Genomic DNA, 19,558 nt, shown 5'->3' with positions numbered 1-19,558 from the left:
TATTCAAGAGAAGGTTGGATGTGTATCTAGCTGGGGTAATGTAGGCCCAGCACTCTTTCCTGCTTATGCAGGGGGTTGGACTCGATGATCTATTGAGGTCCCTTCCGACCCTAGCATCTATGAATCTATGAATCTATGAAAATGGTTATGGGGCTGGGGATATCACTTATGAGGAGAGGCTGAGGGAACCGGGCTCATCTAGTCTGGAGCAGTGAAGATTGAGAGGAATTTAAAAGCAGCCTTTAACTACCTGAAGGGTGGTTCCAAAAAGGATGGAGCTAGACTGTGCCCAGTGGTGGCAGATGAGAGAAAAAGAAGTAATGGTCTTAGGTTGCAGCAAGGGGATGATTTTGTTTTAAAAGAATCTGATCCTTAAGTGAACAAAACTGTAATTCTTTACATGCACTTGTAAAAAATTGTTGCAACTGAGCACCCTGGCAAGAATACCACAGGGACATAACAAAAATATGACTGAATTGGCTACATTAGAAGTAATTGCCATTCTCCAGGGCATAATCAGGTTCTGTCTACATTTTCATATCTGGAGTGACTGCCAAGATTGCAAAGTCCTCCTCCATGCCTAGAGGTCATTTTTAAATGTATTACTATTAAGATTTTGATAAAAAATAATTGCCTTAATGAAGATCTTTTGTATGAAGATTATTTATAGCCAAGATATTAAAAAACATATACAAAAAAAAAAGGATTTGGGAGGGTAATTTAAAATTCTTGGCTCAATGTTTTTAAATAGAAAGCACTCTTCTGGTAACTGATTAGATTAATATTTTGAGCCTGGCCAAGTGAAATAAAAAGGAAAGAGGCACTAATGAGCCTAATAAAGAGGTTCAGTCTATAGTGGTTGTTAATCTATATAACTAACTTTGGCGGAAGAAACGTTTGGTGTCAATAAAGCATTTCCTTAGTAAATTATTACTGGCTCCAGTGCAAGGCATTTACAGTAAACACAGAAAGTCTGCAAGGCATCTGTTCTATTTACAGTGGAATAAGGAACTTTGCTCCATTAATAACTTTAAAAACATTCAATAACTAATTCATGCTGGCAGCTGAAATTCTGTCAGCAACCTTCATTTTTTGACCAAACCTAAAGATAGAAGCAGAGTTACTTTCAAAAAAGGTTTAAAGTGTACTTTAAATTATAAATCAAGAAGTTTCTTTTAACAAAGTACAGAAAAATGTAGCTATAAAATATACATAACATCATTTTAAGAGTACATAGAAGATATAGGTTAAAATGTGTGTGTGTGTATATATAAGTAAATATGATCTCAAATTCAGCTTTAGTGAAATTATATATTATATATAAGAGGGTGTGTATAATATATATGTGTGTATATATAAAAATACTTGCTGGGATTTTAACATTTGCCTTTACTAGAGATTTAGTGGGACTTTGCCTTAGGCAAGTTTTTAATAGCAATAATAAAAAAATACTTAATGGTACTTAGGGTAAATAATATGTGGTTACCATGTTTTAAAAAAAGTAATACCAACCATCTGTGCTAGATTTCCACATGATAAAATCACCATATTACCTAAAGTTCTCTCAAAGTTATGGAGAAAAATGTTTATTTAAAAACTTTAAAAAATATATGTGATAACTCGTTTAAGAAATATACAGCAAGCATCCTACATTTTATGATAGGAGTGTATGTTAGTAATCTTCATAATATTTAATTCTGAATGTGAAATAAATCATAATAAGAATTCATATGGCTTCAAACAGATTTTAAACTTTAAATATTCTTAAATTAAAGGGACACTGCCAAGATAGATAGTGTCCTTTTCTGTAAGTAAATATATTTGTAAAGATTGTATAGTTCTTCACACTACATGATATTTTCCTCTAAAAGTAAACGTTTCAATGTTTTCTTTCTCCTTATACATTTCAATAAAATCCACCAGGTACCAACAAAAATCTTAACAAAATGAAAGTGTGCAGAGAAGAAATTTTGTTACAGACACAAGGTTCAGTTTTATGCTTTTTAACCAGTCAAGGAATGAACAATGAGTGTAGTAAGTACATAGGTTTCTAAAAATCAAAGGAAATAGCTCAACAGTTTTCTTTCAAAAAACCTACTTGCAAATATTAAAGTAGAAATATATTACGATTCTTCTGGCTATTTACCGGAATCTATTTTATTTGTTCAAATCATGCCACTAGGGTTTGTGAAGCAGCAACTCAAATAGCTTCTATTACAGTTTACTACCACCATGGGAATCTCTCAAGCCTTCTTCCCTTTTCCAGAAAAGTTTTGTTTATATTTCAGTTCCTTAAGGATGGAATATGATGAAATCACTCTTTAAAAACAAACATATGCTTAAAAATAATTTTGCATGGTTTATGCATTCTGTATCTTGATGAATCTTAACTACACTGCCATGCCTTTTTCAATCCCTGTAACAAAATAGCCTAGTTGGGCTTAGCTCGTTCTACCTTATGCAGTCTACTTCTCCTTGCCTCTCGCTAAATCCTCCACTCCTAAATATAAGTCTTGTTAAGGTGGCCAAACGTGACTTTCTCACTTAGCTTTGGTTCTTGTTACTGTTGATCTAAAAGGTTGCAGTTTTCATATATTCCAACGCTGTGGCTTTTTTCATCCCACTTAAGTGCATGAATCACTGAAGTAAACATTTATAAGACATCACTGCAAGGCTGTGTCTATGATACAGTACTGGCTAGTGCTAAAATTGCAAGCACAATCAAGAGATGGCAATGAGTTGATTTTTATGAGGTACTAAATGTTCAGTCTCACACAAGATCATTCCCAAGTAGCTCAGAATAGGAAAAAGAAGGAAGAATTTATTTGCAAATGTTATTCCTGCACCTGTATTATATTGTTTGCATGTCTCTTGCACTCGTCTCTGTGAGACCAATAAAATGGATGCGCTAGTCCAAACTGTATAAAAAAGTCTCCTGCCAGAGAAACGTCTTGTGCCTACTAGAGGAGCAGAAGCATACTCTCTGTTTTGGTTGTTATTCTAGTCACTACTTAATCTCTGTGTCTTGGATCTCTTTTAACTGTTCAATGACCTACCACTGCTCCTCAGACTATGTCTTCTGATCTTTCTGTGATGGCAGCACAAGAATTCTACACCGACTAAAGTAACTTCCACCTTGGTGAACACTTGCCAAATCTTTGCTATGCTTTGTTCATTGTTCTTTTCATGCTAACTTTGTCATTTTACTTTTTTCAATTAAAAAGCTCTGCAAGCAGGAACTCGGAGAAGAAGCAAGAGTTTTAGATTAAAATTTTGGTATCAAAGATTTGTTTAAATTTTAATACTTTGCATTCATAACAATCCTACTTTAAAACATTAATTATGTAAAATTCACAGCCTACGTGAGGACCTGTAGTAAAATACCCAGATTTCCAGACGGTTAAACTGAGATAAAGACTGTTAAATGGCAAATTATCACTCCAGAAACAAAATGCTTTCTGTGGTCCTTAGACATTCCAAAAATTATTTTGAACCAGAGACTTTTTTGCATTCACTTGTTTAGTAAGCAGAAACTGATATTTTAAAAGAACCTGTGATAGTTTTCTGACTTAGAAATTTTTCTCAATAAAATATGAATATGCTGAAACAATATTGTTATGCTGCAGGTAGAATGAAATCATTGAAGCTGGCAGGCATAATAACAATCAGTTGCAAGGTCAGGTGAAGAGTTTCATCAGGGACTTAATTCAAAGCAGCAGGTGAGGCTAGTTCTTACAGAGGTAGGGAGAGGGGGTTTAAGAGAGAGAACAGGTAAAGGAAGGAAATTCTCAGAATCAGATTACAGGTGTGGCTACATGACACTTCTATAGGGTAGTAAACTGACTTTAATTCATTAAATGAATGTGAAACTGGAGCAGATGCATGATTCACTGTTTTACAACAAGACTACTCCACTCTGGAGGGAATTTATTCCTCGGAAGGTGACAACTGTAATTGACACTGGTATACCACTCATCTACCCTCTCCCTTAGTTTCATCCCAGGGTAGCCTTTTGTTCAGTGCAAACCAGCCCTCCCACCAACACCTAAACACACATAGATATAGTGCCTCCTGTTGGAAGAACTGGAGTAAAGGGTTTTGAGCAGGTGTCTACACATGCAGAGATTAGGGTGTAGATCTGTAGGGCTGTGACGTTTCAGTTGCCGATTCGCTTTGGAGATCCAGCCCAATTCAAGGTCTGAATCTCCAGATCAAATTGGGAGACCATTTAAAAGCTCCAATTCAATTTGAAGCATCCGGATCAATTTAGAAAAGCTTTGGAAAAGATACAGCCACTTCGGAGATTTGGCCATAGACTAAACAGGCATGTGACACAGCTGCCTCCAGCTGGTAAGTCTGTTGGGGTTGAGGGTGGGGGGAGAGAGGGATTGGGGCTGGGGCACATTATGTTATATGTCTACATCAAAAAAAGGCAACAGATACTCAAGGATAGCAAGGGAAATATATGAAGCATCAGTTTAAGAGAAAGGTAAGAGAACATTTTAAGCAAAGTCTTGGCTAGAGAAAGAGGGGTCGCGTAGACAAAACAAGAGGTGTGTGTGCATGACACTCTAAAGCAGGCTAAATGCTTTTGCACCACTTTAATGGTGTCGGTGTTTGCATGTCTCAGCAATGTATTGTGCATTAATTCCAGCCGCTGTAGGAAATTCGGTAGCGTAATGCGCCTTAAATGACTTGGGATGCAGCAAACTAAAAACTCCTTTGAGTAGTTTTAGTTTGCTGCCCCTACAGCCGCAGAGTGAAGCACCGGGCTCCATGCAGCTCCATGGTGTCATGGAAATTTGCTCTGTGAGTGCTGCCAATACAGGAGCTATCTGGTCTGCGCCAGGGTAACAGGCCCTGCATGTGCCCTTTACATGACCTGCAGACCTGTCACTCCTGGGTGACCTAATTTCCCTGTCAGACACATGCCCAGTGTGAGAGAGAGTAACAGTGCGCATGCCCATTGCTATTCAGTGAATGACATAATCAGACTAGAAAGTTCTTCGAAGAAAGCCTTCTAATTGGCCACCAAATTCAAATAAAAGGTTAGCGGACCCCTCCCTCGAGGGGGAGAAGGGGGAAAAGGGGGAGAGACCTGCGTAGCTGGAGACAGAGGCTGACCTTCTCAGGGACTGTCCTCCAGTTAGGCCCTTGGGCCTATCAGTCTCCTCCCCCGTCTGGCGTTCTGTATCATTTATCGCTGTTACTGCACTGATCTGTTGGCTTACGACCTACCTTCGCATCTATCTTTGACCACGATCTCGGATCACCCCTTTGGACTCTGGCTATGACTTCGGCTCGACTTACCTGGCTTCGGACTTCAGCAATCATCTCAGCTACCCAACCGTTCTGTGGACTGGTGAACATTGACGAGTTACAGTTTTGTTTTGTTATTTGTTTCTCCTCTATAAACTGTTGACCATCCCTGGGACTTATCCGACAGGCAGCCGCACCTATTCCCAGGCTTTGGCACCAGGAGAAGAAAGCAAGGGCTTGCCAGTGAACCCCGTGGGACAACAGGTCCCTCTGTTGTGTGTTAATACTGTTAACTGTAACTGAAGACTCCGTACCTGCGCTCTACCAAGCGTAACAGAATAGGTTTATTGACTTAAAAGAACACCCAGCTTCCGTGTCGCTCAGAACTCCTCCGCCGCTAGACCCAGCCTGTTCGTTTGGGTTTCCACTGTCACACTTGGGACCCTTCCCTGGGGAGGTTTACCCAGCACATGGCTCTCCAGGAAGCCCTGCAGGCAACCTGGCAGCAGCCCAGGAAAGCAGGCTCCACCGAACAAAAGTGGCAAGCCTGATCTCCCCCCCGGAGACTGCCTGCCTGAGCTGTGCAGGGACCTGGTGCTTCCCTCCATGGCTGTGGTGCCCCCCGGGACCACCCGAGCTGGGTGCCTGTGGGCAGGTGCTACCTGGGGTGGGGGGGACCACTGCTGCTACAGAGGAAAGCACCAGCCCCCTCCCCCGTCCCCTCTCCCAGCCCAGGGACCACTCTGCCAGCCAGCACCTCACCTGTTTCCCCGCCAGAGAGGCAAGTAAGTCAGCAGGGTGTGTACACGACATGGGAGTTTAAATCAGCCCTAAATTGAAGCAGTGTTTTTTAAAACCCACCACTTCAATTTAGGGCCCCTGTTTTGTCTATACACACCTAGAGACTTTAAATATTGAGCAATGCTTATTTCTGTTTCATCCCTACTTTATTCAAGGGAACAGGATTGTGCATATTTTTTTTTTTAAATAAACATGACTGCAATAAAGTACCTTCCTCCACCATCAGATTTTTCACATCTAAGAACTCATAACACCCAGAATATTGACTAACCACTCAGGGAAAATAAACTCTCCAGATGTAATAGAACAATACTAAAAAGGTCAAGCTATGACATTTCCTTATTATTGAAGATTTAATAGTCCATCTACAAAAAAGCTGTGTACAGTCTTCTAAATGAGAAGATACAATGAAAATAACTATAACTACATGTGAAACGATTAATTCTACAACATTATAAATCAACCACTAAAAATATATATACAATTTTACTAAATTTATTTAAAAATTAGCTACATTTCCTGCTGTAAGAAGAATGTGAAGAAAGTACTTCAAGACATCTTCTAGAGGCCATCAAGGAGAAGAGTCAAACAATCAATCTGTTACTGTAACGGAGCTAGAACACAAGACAAACAGGTTTACAGAGACTCTGTATTGAGATTAACATCACAGCTTGCATCTGAGATATAACTGCAAAGCTTTTGGCTTAGTCAAAATACACTGAATTTTCTCACGTCACATGCCCTCAAATCAAACGATGCACCTTGTCTTTGGAAGACAGAATGTAGGGAAAAAAAGTGTGTGTGACTGAGTAAGACCTCCAGGAAACAGAGAGTAACCAAGAAATATGGCATACCAGAGACAATCTGGGTAAGTCAGCAAAAACTTCCTGGTGTGGCAAGACAACAACAGACTTAGGCCCCAGACCCTTGCAAGGGCAGTAGCAAAACTATTACTTGTTTACTGTAAATAGTTCTTTCTATAAATTCCTGAAAATAATAAAGTTTTGTTTCCACACTACAAGCTTGAAGATACTACAGACTGCATTAGGCAGCTCACTTGCCCTGGGCCAGCTTAGCCAGCACCTTTACATTCCTTAAATTCCTTAGTGTCTGTGAGAGGGTTAATACTGGACTCTGCCCCTTCTGCTTGCTGGGCCACAGAGAAGCAGCAGTTATTTTGGCAGCCATTAGATCACACTGGATCTACACAATACACAGTACACTAATTCTACTGCACATTAGCATGTCACAGCAAAAGCTGTGCTAATGCACAGTAGAATTTGTCTACTGAGCTTTAGCATCACCTAAAAGACATGCACTGGTGCTATTGTACAGTAGCACCAATTACGATGCTTTAAGTTATTACCTGTTATTACAGGTAATAAACTTAATGTGTGATAATTATGGTGCATTAATGCACATGTAGAAGTACCCAGTATCTGCATGTTTCCATCCCTCCTGGCTTCTATTCTGGTGAAGAAAAATCAGCTTCCCCACTTAAGATACTTGTCCCAATTTGGGAGGGCTGGTTTGGGCATTGGGGTGGGGGAGGGAATGCATGTGGTATGCAAGCAAACTTGGTACCAATTTGGCAAGGGTCTCTGTACATGTTTTCCATAACAAATTCTCACACAATAAATAAAAAACAAAAATACAGTAGTATAGCTCAGAGGTGGCAAACCTATAGCACATATGTTATACGTGGCAAATGCAGCTTTTGTTGTATGACGTGCAGCAGATTGGGGTGGGAGTGGGCAGCACAGCAGGAAGTAGAAAACAGAGCTATAGATCAGGCAGAGAACAAGAAAGCAGGGCAGGGCAGAAAGCAGAGAGCCGAGTGGTAGACCTGGCAGGGGAGAGGTATCAGAGTGGCACACCAGGAGGGCACAAGATTTTATTTCTGGTATGCCTGCCAAAAAGGTGGGCCCCATAGGTTTGCAGAATTGTTCCTACATGCCTCAATACCTCTCTCATTTAGCTTCTGGTCAGTATAATCCCTTCTTTATTGACTTCAACCCTTCTGTCTGCAATCCCTTCTTTTAAAGTATTCTTACCGGGATTGGCAGACTGGCTATTCCCCTCTTCCTATAGATTCTCCTGGGTTGAGGTGGCCTAAACTTTTAGGGTTCTCTCCACGGGATACTCTCTATCATGTACCACACCAATGAAGTAAAACCATGAGTCCAGTCCATTTAGGCAGCAACATACCTAACCTCTCAAGGGAAGAAATCGGAATTCAGATGTTGCTTTCTCATATAATTTTGCATTCCAAACATCTAATGACACTGAAAAAAAAATAATGTCAACTGTTGATTGGAAATTCATACGATATCACTATCATAGTAAGTTACCAAGATAAAATGGGTTCGCAAAAGAGAATAAAAGAAAAAACTAACGCACAGCCACATTCTAATGCTCATCTTCTATAATCAAATATCTATCTTATGGAGTTGGATTTTCTTGATGAATGTTACACTACTGAATTTGATAGGCCCCTTCTGGCATCATTACTTTAAGAAGACTTGTTAAAGGAAAAGCCACATGGGGTATGAATCACTAATAGTATGCAGTCAGTTTCAGTGAGGACTAAGGCCATTTCCAGCTTGTGGAAAGGACTCTTTTCAAGAGCCTCCATTTTGCCTAGGAGGATTAAATATTCCTATTCCCTTTTTGATGACATATTACATCTACCCTTTGCCTTAAAATATATATATATTAAAATATATAAATTTAAGTACTGACTGCAAGCCCAACTTCCTTCATCAGTTGCAGAATCAAGCAACATTTAGCTAATGTGACCTAATTTGGACTGAAAAAAATCACAATTGCAGTGTGTCCCAGGGGCACAGGACCAGAAAGGGGGGAAGCCTTGTTCAGAGGCAAAACCCAGATCAAAGTAAAAAGAAAAGAAAACAACATACCTGTTGCAGGAACTGGGAGGAGCGAGGAAACTTGCGGCAGTAAACCGCCCGCATGGTTTGTAAGCTACACCCATAACCAACTGGGGCCGGGTGACATCATGACAAGATGCCACCCGGTAGAAATGAAAAGCAGCTGTGAAAGTGCGGGAAGAGGGACGCTGAAGCTGGGAGAAGCAGTGGGAAACCTTGAGGTGGAAGGCATCCGGCCGCTGCGGTCTGCAGCAGCAGCTGCAGCAACAGCCGGACCAGTGAAGGATCCCTGAGCTGGGGAAGACCAGCAGGGATCAGAAGAGCCAGCAGGGAGACCGGCAGCGGTGACAGCAGCCGGAGCAGCAAAGGATCCCTGAGCCAGGGAAAACCAGCAGGGATTGGAACCGTCGGCAGGGAGACTGGCAGGGGCAGCAGGAGCTGCGAGAGATCCACATGCTGGAAGAGACCAATGGAGGATCAGCAGAACCACCAGAGAAGCCAGCAGTGGCTGCAGTGAAAGCCAGTGTGGGAGCTCCCTTCAAAGGCAACGGGTGCTGTGGCTCCAGAGTGGAGGCGGGTCCTGGAGGAAGGGAGAGAGAGACCCTGGCTGGGGTGAAAGCATAGACCCCAACCCAGAGAGCATGCTAGCCTAGGGGCGTTAAGGGCTAGGAGAGCACAAGATTCCCCCTTCATGGGCATTCCTCTTTCTTTTGCTCTCCCTGTTGGCTCGTCCCTTAGTAATTGCATGGTTGGTTCATTAATTTGTTTCACGTTAGGTCACTACTGGGAAAGGCGCTATGGTGAAGGTATTGTTTGTTCCCCTTTTAGGGTTTATCTATTTTAGTTCCCTGAGAAGAGTAGCGTGGGGGTGCTCTCAGCACCAAGCTGGGGTAGCCGGGACATCGCAAAGGGGGAGAAGGAACCATGGGAGAACCCAGTGAGAGCCAACGGCATCTGATGTAGAAGGCCCAGAGTGTTCGTCTACAGGAGGAGACATGGGGATTGGGGAGGATATCAGCAGGGGATTGCCACAAAAGATCTGGAGGCCCGTCTCAAAGGTTGGTGCATGGCTGGGGTGTAGGGAAGTTTGGAGCCCTGTGAACGTCTGCCATGACACATGACAGCTCTGGAGGCATCCTCACAGGGGACCTCCTCCACTGAAGGATCATTCAAAGTCATAGCAGGAGAGTTTGCAGGTCACCCTGAGGGTAGCCGAGGAACCCTATGGGGTCTGCACGAAGGTCTCTGGCAAGCAAGGTCAGCAGCTCGGGCAAAGGTGGCATGAGCACGAACCATCACAATGCATAGACGTAACTTGTAGATTATGGCAAAGAATGCATGAAATTAATTCCCAAAGAGGACTTCAGAAGGCATGGTGGTAAATGAAATATCCTGGAGGCACTTCTGACTCTGGGAAATATATAGAGCACTTGGAAATTTGGCAGTAATACAGAACTCAGAAGAACAAAAATGAAATGTGACTTCCCAACAGGAAGAAGGAGGAATGGGAAGGGTTTATTGAAGAGACAGCCCTGCAGATCTGTTTGATGTCAAAAAGAGAGAACTGGTGGCCTGCAAAGGTTTGAGAGAGGCTTACCTTGATACCGAGGTTATATACCCAGTGCCTCAATTTCTCTTTCCAGTATGTTAATTCTCTTCAGTTTACAGTGTCTGAATTCAATATGGGATTTTCACTCATTCTTCTTAAGTTCCACACCTTTTCCCACAAATAGCATTTGTTGTTTGCACAAGATTTTTAATTTTTTCTTCATATACCATTCTCCTCTGACATGGAGACTGCTGTAGAAACTGGCAGTTGAAAATGTTAATTGTATTGTTTTCTGATACTGTTAGAAAGATCACCTGGACCTTAACCTGTTGCTATTAGGCAGTCTGCTCTTCTAATTGCAGTGACAAATCGTCAAACAAGAGAAATAAATGCAAATAGACATCAAATGTTTGATCAATACTGGGTGTGTCTAATGCTACACAGTAGCATGCCAAGCAAAACCCGTGCTAATATGTTATTACGCAGAAGTATCAGGCTACTGTGCAGTTAGCATCACTAAAAAGCTGTGTGTCAGCACTACTGCTCAGTAGGCACCAGTTACTGTGAATTTATTTAGTATTTGGTTATGCAAACACTAATCTTAATGCACGGTAACTATGGCACATAAATGAACGTGTAGACATACCCACTGGGTACAAGATACCTCTAAAAAACAATAAGCTTCCTAGGTATATACTTTACAAACATGCCCTTTCAGATCAACTTGTAGAAGACAGACATCATTATATTTTAAACATCAAATACTTTGTATACAAAATGTTAGAAATAAAAATGTAACACGTCTTAAATTATTCATGCACTGGATTCAAATAAATATATTGGAGTTTCAGACTGGCTCCAAAACTCTTAGAAAAAATCTGAAGGTCATCTACACAGGGAGAAAAAACAGAACACTAGATAAAACATATGTCACTGGGGGCACGCCTACACAAGCATTTGATGTAGGATCAGTTTACTCGCTGCATAGCTGCAAAGGAGGGGCAGATCTCAGCCCCCTGCTCCAGTGTGCCAGTGGGGCAGCTAGCAACTAGCTCACTGCTAGCTGCCCCATCGGCAGATCAGGGTAGCGGGGTACCTCACTCCTGCGGCTCTTTCCAAGCCCCATGCCTCACTTACCAGATCAGGACCTGCCCCTGATGAGCATGGAGCTGAGCAGGGAATAAGCTCCCCAGCCCTGGCCAGCTGGGAGCTCCCAGAGCCAGCTCCATACCATGGGACTGGTGCTGGGAGACCCTTATCTCCCAGTGCCAGCTCCGTGGTTGCAGGGCCAGTATTTTGAGATAAGGGTCTCCCAGTGCTGATCCTGCATTTGCAGAGTGGCTTCTTGGAGAGAAGGATCTCCCAGCCTCACACCCACATCTACATGTCAAAGCAGGGGGGGAGGAAGGGCTTGGAGCTCCCTGGTGCCAGGGCAGGGGAATATAGTCCCTGCCCGGGATCCAGTGGCAGAGCCTACCCTGGCAGCCTGCAGCTCCTTGGGGCAGGGAGCAATCTCCTGCCTGAGTGGACAGCTAACCAAGAGCACATTTGATCCCAGTCAGGCATGTACATGAGTGCTACTGCATCGTTACTAATCAAAACTAAATTTTCTACTTGCGTTTCCAGGTAGCAAATTTACTTGCAATTAGTGGGGTTAATTGTGTAGTAAACATGTGCACATGTAGGCATATACACTCACTGCTCAGTAAACTATGTTACTACACAGTTAAGCATCTCATGTAGGCATGCCCTGGGTAAACTTGCTATAACTATTCAAACATAACAATTCCTTTTTATAACACTGGAGACTGCACCAAATGGCAAAAACCCCAACAACACTAGCATTTATTTAAATAAGTTCTATAGGTTAACAGGAACTCCCCCAGTTTTGCCTGCAGATCAGAGATAAGTCAACCCTCTCTTCTAATAAATATACAAGAATGTATTGCATATCAAGTGTCATCTCAATTAAACTAATGCACACAGCTTTCTATCCAAAACCAGTATGAAACCAAAACTGAAATCAGGATGTGGATACCTACATGACATTGATTTCTAAGTTCCAGAATATAAAATAGAGGACCAACATTAATAATAAATCATGTAACCTTATAATAATCAGAATAAGCTCTTCAGAGAAAAGCAGATCAAAACCAAGAAGCTAAATTGCACCATACAGAAGGTTCTGTATGACAAATGGAGTCAAATTTTCTTCTAGAAATCCTTTCAACTTTCCATTAACTTTCAGACTTTACTAACAGTCCATTAACTTTCAGACTTTACTAACAGATAACATTGATTTAAATGAGAATTTTGCCTCAGAAAAAGACTATGTGCTTTTTACGTGAAACAACAGACTAGAGGGCAAAACTTTACTCACCCCTCCCTAAAGAGATACCACATTCCAAAAAGAGAAATAAAAAGGGCTTGAACTATAAATATATAAGAACGTGCCCTGTGAGATTTCGTATACAGATGGATCATAAATACCACTAGAACAGAGAATATATAGAGATCATATGACCAATAAACTCAGTCTCATGTAAAAATCTATGTTGCATTAAAAATCACTAAACATATTTTTGATGTCAGAATTGTCTGAGTTCCGCTTGGTTTGGGGAACTGGTGAAGACCAAGTCACCTCTTCTCATGGACAAATTGCCTATTTGTGGTCTTCGGAAGGAAAGTGGCTACATTGTAAAAGAAAAATGGAAAAAAGGAAAACATAAAAGAGAGTTTTAAAAATGCCTTTCTCCTTGTTCCTTCCAATTATTGCAAAAGTTGTAAACTAAATATAAAGCAATTATTCTGTGACAAAGGCAATAAGAACTTCTGACCTATGTTCTGTAGAGACCACGTAACATTCTCTTTCAGTTTCAAAGCAGCAAAGCTGATATTTAGCCAAGTATTCTTAACCATGCATAAGAGTGATTCCTGACATCTGATAATGGTCTCAATACTGGTACATCATATTTTGCAATTAGTTTTGCATGCTCTAGTCCAGGTCTGTCCAACTGATGGCCCACAAGCTGCATGTGACCCCTGGAGGGTTAAACTGCAGACCCTGGGCTCCTGCTCTGAATGCCACTCCCCTCTGCTTTTTGCTGCTGTTGCAGGAGTCCTTGGGATCTGGGGACCCTGTGTGGCACTTGGGCTGATGCAATGCAGTGAGAGTTACCAGCTACTAGGTGAGAGGAGTGGGAGTGTTGTGTGGGGGGATCCACGCAGTGTAGTGCCATTGGGGGCCCATGTGATGCAGAAGCAGAGATCGTGCAGCACTTTGGAGGCCCATGTGCTGCAGGGGGTGGGACAGATGTTGCACATGTGTCAGGGCCCCAGTGGGGCAAAGGGTACTTGCATGGTGCGGCAAGAAGCCCAAGCAGTATGTGGCTGGGAGTCCTGTGGCTCCCAGTCGCACAGAACTTGGACAGTCTGGCTACTGTCCTTACTTCAGTCATTAACCTCTATGCTGCTTCTCATCTCCTGCCCAATTATCTATGATCCAAACTAAAGTACAAACCAGTGCTGTTGTGAGAGTAGGCACTTAATAAGCCCAACATCTGCTTCAGGGTAAAACACTAACATTTGAACACAAATAGATATAAACTGGCTGGTACAGCCAATGTTCTACTGTAGCAAAGAGGTTGATTTATGCAAAAAGTTAGAGACCGCCATTGTAAATGCATTAAGGAACACACGTGCATTGGTGTCTAAGCATGTTTCCATGAACAATGAAAAATTCCAAATGGAACATCTTAAATACAAAAGTATAAGTAAGCCCAAATCATTTTACTCTAATTTCTAGCTTCTTATGTGTAAGGAAATTTATATTTCTTCCTCATACTTTGATTGCAATATTAGCAGTTGTCATAAACTTCATTTTTCATACGAAATGTGGCTTTGTGATTAAAAAGACACTGTCAAAAGGAATAAACATAAAAGTGACCTCATTTTTCTGATACCTGTTTTCAAGATATATATAACTCTTGATGCATCCATTTTTATGAGTTGGAAGAATCTGAAAATAGAGGTTTCCTAGGAGCGGGGTGGGGATAATGCAAGAAAAATCAGACTGGAATTGATATCAATTTCAAGTTTCCAAAGTTGAAAATAGACTTGCAACTTACTACAGTATCTTGACAGTACCTTTTTATCAGAAAAAAATTAGATGGTGATTTTCTTACCTCTCGAAGATGTATGTTTTCCTTCTCTTTCTGGTCTAAAATCACTTCTAAATGATTAACCTGAGATTCAGCTTCTGCCATCCTTCGAGTTCTTTCATTGTCATCTTCCATTCCTTTGGACGGCAAACCTTTGCTTTGCAACATTTCTAGGAGCTTTTTTATTGACTCATCTCTGGCATTTAGCGTCTGCTTTTGTGTTTCAATTCTCAATTCCATTTCTTCTAGAGTTTTTCTCAAAAGAAAGAGCTCTTTAGCCTGTCTGTCATGTTCTGCTTGAAGTCTTCGGAAATTTTCCTCTGTAAGCTCAATAGTAAAATGCTCAGCACCACGGTTTCCACTTTCTTGTTGAAGAAGGTGATTAAGGTCTCTCTGGGTTCGAAGCTCATCTTGAAGTGCCTGGATTGTCATTTGCAGGTGCTGAAATACAAGAGATCAATAAAAGATATGAATGTAACTTGCCTTTGGTTACATTACTGTTATTTAACATCACAAAATTTAGAAGAATCAGTAGTGACAGTGCACTGCATGACTGTATAAAATACCTAATGCACAAGTGATAAAATATTTGTAGTGAAGTTTTTCAAGTGCTTCTGGAAAATATAAAACATTTATGCAAGCACATGTGTGCATACATGTGCATGCACACACACACACATCAGTTACAGGTAAAATTAATAGTAAACAAAACAAACCATCCTAAAACTAGGCAGTGAACTACTTCAAAAGTTTCAAAGGCATACATCTAATATTGAATTTTTTATGCATCTATAAAACTTGAAGACTCAGTATTCCATGTTTTCTAAATTCTACCTTCTATTTTGTCCAATGTTCATTGAAAAATGCAAATCAAAGTTCACTATAAAATAGGGTAAATTATTTTTATTATTTATTGCAAATAAAGGTATGAATGAGTTTAGCAAACAGGATTACTATGCATCTACTAAGCAAATAAAAAGTACGCAATAAGCAATACTGTGTTTGGAAAAACAAATTGACTGCAAATAGTGAACAAACCTTTGTTCTCCTGGCATCCAAAAACTGAACAGCATGGTAAATGAAAAAATGAAGCAAAATCAACAGAAAGAAAGATCAGATGCAAGCAAAGGAGATTCAACAGAAAAAACTGAATTCAACATAATGTACCTTCAACAGAAAATGTAATTTTATTATATTACATAACAACCTAGGAGCATTTAAATATATACATCTAAACTTATGGTTACTCTACTCAAAGTAAAGAAAATCAGAAAACTGTACATCCAGCACTCAATAAAAAATATCCCAACTGATTTGACTATGGCTCTTCCATATTATTAGATATTTCTACACATATTATAAAATATTTTGTATTCACTATACTTCAGCTATGTAAAATGGTTTTGTACTCTATTATGACTAAATCTTAATTTTTTAATCAAAATATAGTCAGAATCAGTAGGAATTCTGCCTAATTAAGGCTGGATTTACACCCCAAAAACTGTCTATAATTATTATAGTCTATAGTACTAATTTCAGATTATATCAAAGGCAAAATATAAATTATATTGATAGCTGCATATTTCACAGATTTTCCCCATATTCATTAAAAAAGCCTTTTAAAATAATGTACATCAAAAAATATACATTCCTAATAGTTGTATGGTTAATAATCAAAGCTCATCAGTTACTTAGAAACATGGCATTATGCATTTTTATTCATTCCTGAAGCTCTACATATTTTCATACAAAATCACCGGTATAATGTAATTAAGTTCAATTAAGTTAAAGACAGAAAAGGTCTACTAGTTCTGCAATGTTTGTTGTACAGCACAGCTAGGATATAATGTTATAACAATAAAATTAACTTAAACTGAATGTAAAAAATCATTCAATCTATATATTAAAAATTTCTTGAAATCAAAACTAAGCAGTTCTTGCAACTGGGGCAAAGCACTAACAATTACATAGGGTTATCAAGTTTACTAGAGTCTTTTTGGTCATCCTTTTCTTCATATGACCAGAAGTTGTTTCCATTTATATTACCGGCTAATAAAAACACACTCTATAAAGAAAGAACAGATTGCATGTTTATAAATTAAACAGTGTTAATGCTTGTGCATATACAGAGCTGATTTTTCAGATGACATAAATTATATACATCAGTAGCAAAGAAATGTTGATTATAAAGTACACCATTTTGAGTAAAACCTATCAGAGGTTAACTGTTAAAATTTTGCATTTAAAATAGATTATCAATCTTCCCAGAATCTTATTTTAAAATACCCTGACATTCTTACTTTAATAGCATTATTTTACACTTTTAATCTCTCTCTGCTTTTACTATTTAAGTTACAAAAATCAAAATATTCTCTAGGAATTTAAATTAAATTCAGTTATTATATAGTGCAAAATTCCAAGCGTTATATAAGCGCAAAAATTCAACAGTGGATGGAGTCTTGCTGAGCTCAGATTTAATGATGAATGGTTATAATAAATCAATGAATAAATCCAGGTATGAAGGAGAAATGAAATGGAGGAAGAAAGAGAATCTTCAAAATAAGCAAGCTCTAAACCTTACATTGTAAATTTTAGTTAACATAACTTCTTTTTAAAATTCTTCTCTGTGTTCCACCTGGTCTCAGAGTTTTTCTGCATGACATTACTCAGTCACCGCAATGGATATTTAATAATAGTAAAGAAAAAGATATCCTGCTTGCGGAGTATGACTTTCAGGTGCAACTCTGGAAGGGAGCTCATAAACTTGAAGCATGGGTAGCCTTTGATATCTGAAATTTCCATATTAAAAGTAAGTTGTCCAAAAATCTTCCTGGTCCATGCCAAAGAGAAGCAAGATTCTTTTTCACAGTGTGAAATTACTATTTCCCTTCCTTATCTGATTAAAGATTAGAACAGAAATAGGGGCTCATTACTAATTCAAATAAGAGGATGAAACTAAAAACGACCTTCATATAGCAACTTCAGCATATCACTTTATTCTGATGAAAAAGAGAGGAAGGGAGGTAAAAGAAGCAAATCAGCATAGGAATCAAGTTTAACATGTCAAGAAAATTTAATATATAATATGTAATTGTATGTTTAAGAATTTCTTGTATACAAGTATGAACAAACCTCCAGAAATCCATGATATAAGCAATGAAAAAGACCAAAATAGAGAGAGTAAGGGTGTGTCTCCATGTCACTGTATGATGACATTGCTATGGCATGCGTTAGTACTTCCTTTTGGAAGTACTAAAGCATGGCGCAGTATAGATGGTTACTGCACTATGCGCACACCACATGGTTAGATTTGCAGCATGCTATACCAGGGGAGTGTGCTGCTACAGCAACATAGCTGCCAGTCACGTGTAGACACATGTGATCACTACACTGCTATAGCACGCCATATGGCGATGTAGCATGTTGCACCTTAAAAGTGCTAATGTTGGGGTAAAAGGCTCAGACCAAGGAAGGGCTCTACTATATAGATACTAACATAAAAAGGCAGTAGATGATAGTAAAAAGACTGTCATGCTACCATTTGACTTGAGTGCATCTAGAAAAGCCCACCAATAACAAAGTACAAGTTTTGGGGGAAAAAAAATAGGTATGTATGAAACCTTTTGAGCGAGATCAGATCAATTCTAAAAACAAACACTTCAGAAGAACATGATACAATTAAAACCCTAAACACATAAAACAAAGCAAGAGAGTCCTGTTCTTCACTAGCATGAGCTGAACCTACTGATATTAACCAGAATGGGACAGCTAAAATTTTCTTTCTTGCTAGCTTATTTGTAACTGTAAGTACTGTATCATAGCCATGTATTATGGCATGCAGTTGGTATTTCCTTTCTTTTTAAAACTAGGGGTCCACTGATAGAGATTTTTCGGGCCAATACCAATAGCCAATTTTTAAGGAGGCATATTGGCCAATACAGATCTGATTTCTGATACACAGCCCAGCAGCTTGAAGAGCAGTGTCTGGCTGGTAAGTCTGTTGTGGTGGAAGGGGTGGGGGAAGGGAAGGGATGTGGGGGGGAGGCAGATTGAGCACCCTGCCATGAGGGAAGGAGTGGTGCAGGGGCTGGGGCAGGTGTTGCCCAGCCAAGGCGGGGCACAGGATGGAGCCACATCTTGTCTGGGGGCATAGGGAGGAGGAAGCAACTCCTGTGTGCACCCCAGAAGGACATGGGGGCTGTTTGCCCCTGGATCTGCGTTTGGGGTAAGCTGCTGCTGCGGGCTGGGGTCAGGGGCTGCGCCAAGCTCTTCCCAGTAGGGGCTTGGCAGGGCTGGACTGCGCTGTCCTGGCTGGGCAGTGCCTGCCCCAGCCTCCCAGTCCCACTACCTCCCTCACCACAGGGGTCTCAATCTGCCCCCTCATGCCCCTTCCCTTCCCCCTCCCTTCTACCAGAACAGACTTACCAGCTGGATGCAGCTCTCCAAGCTGCCAGGCTGCGCTTCTGGCCCCATGCATGCTGCAGCTGTGCACATGACAGGGCATATATGGGCCATAATATCGGCAGCATCAGACAAAAAAAGCCAATTTCTGTATCCAGTCAATTTTCTGTATATCAATGCCAATCCAATATCAGACCAATGTATCAGTGCACCTCTATTTAAAACATTTGTTAAAGTAACTGTATAACCACTACTAGTCTCTGAATTTAATTTTAAAAAATAGTAAAATTGCTAACATGGTCAACTAAATTCCAACAATCAGCAAAAATATTGGACACCAGAAAAAATAAAACATTTCCCTGTCTCAGAGTCTAACTGAATACCCTCATCCATAGGCTCGTTGGGGGAAGGGGAAGATGAGGGCGGAGGAAACATCAGAATGCCAGACCAAACAGCACACACAACTACAGCCCAGCCCAGACCAATGAGCGAAGCAA

The 19,558-nt window shown here is 40.3% G+C and overlaps 1 protein-coding gene across 2 annotated transcripts in view; it reads right to left on the bottom strand.

Annotated features, from left to right (window-relative positions):
• ERC2 (ELKS/RAB6-interacting/CAST family member 2) overlaps positions 1-19,558 on the bottom strand; it is a 951,034-nt gene that overhangs the window by 757,594 nt on the left and 173,882 nt on the right. For both annotated transcript variants that reach the window (XM_019536909.1, XM_019536910.1), the window contains exon 3: positions 14,685-15,101. In XM_019536909.1, the coding sequence (XP_019392454.1) occupies positions 14,685-15,101 (417 nt within the window). The remainder of the gene's footprint in view (positions 1-14,684; positions 15,102-19,558) is intronic.

This window comes from Crocodylus porosus, unplaced genomic scaffold (genome assembly GCF_001723895.1).
Source record: "Crocodylus porosus isolate Cpor-Errol unplaced genomic scaffold, CroPor_comp1, whole genome shotgun sequence".
Taxonomy (NCBI): Eukaryota; Metazoa; Chordata; order Crocodylia; family Crocodylidae; genus Crocodylus; species Crocodylus porosus.
This window is presented reverse-complemented; position numbering and strand designations above follow the sequence as displayed.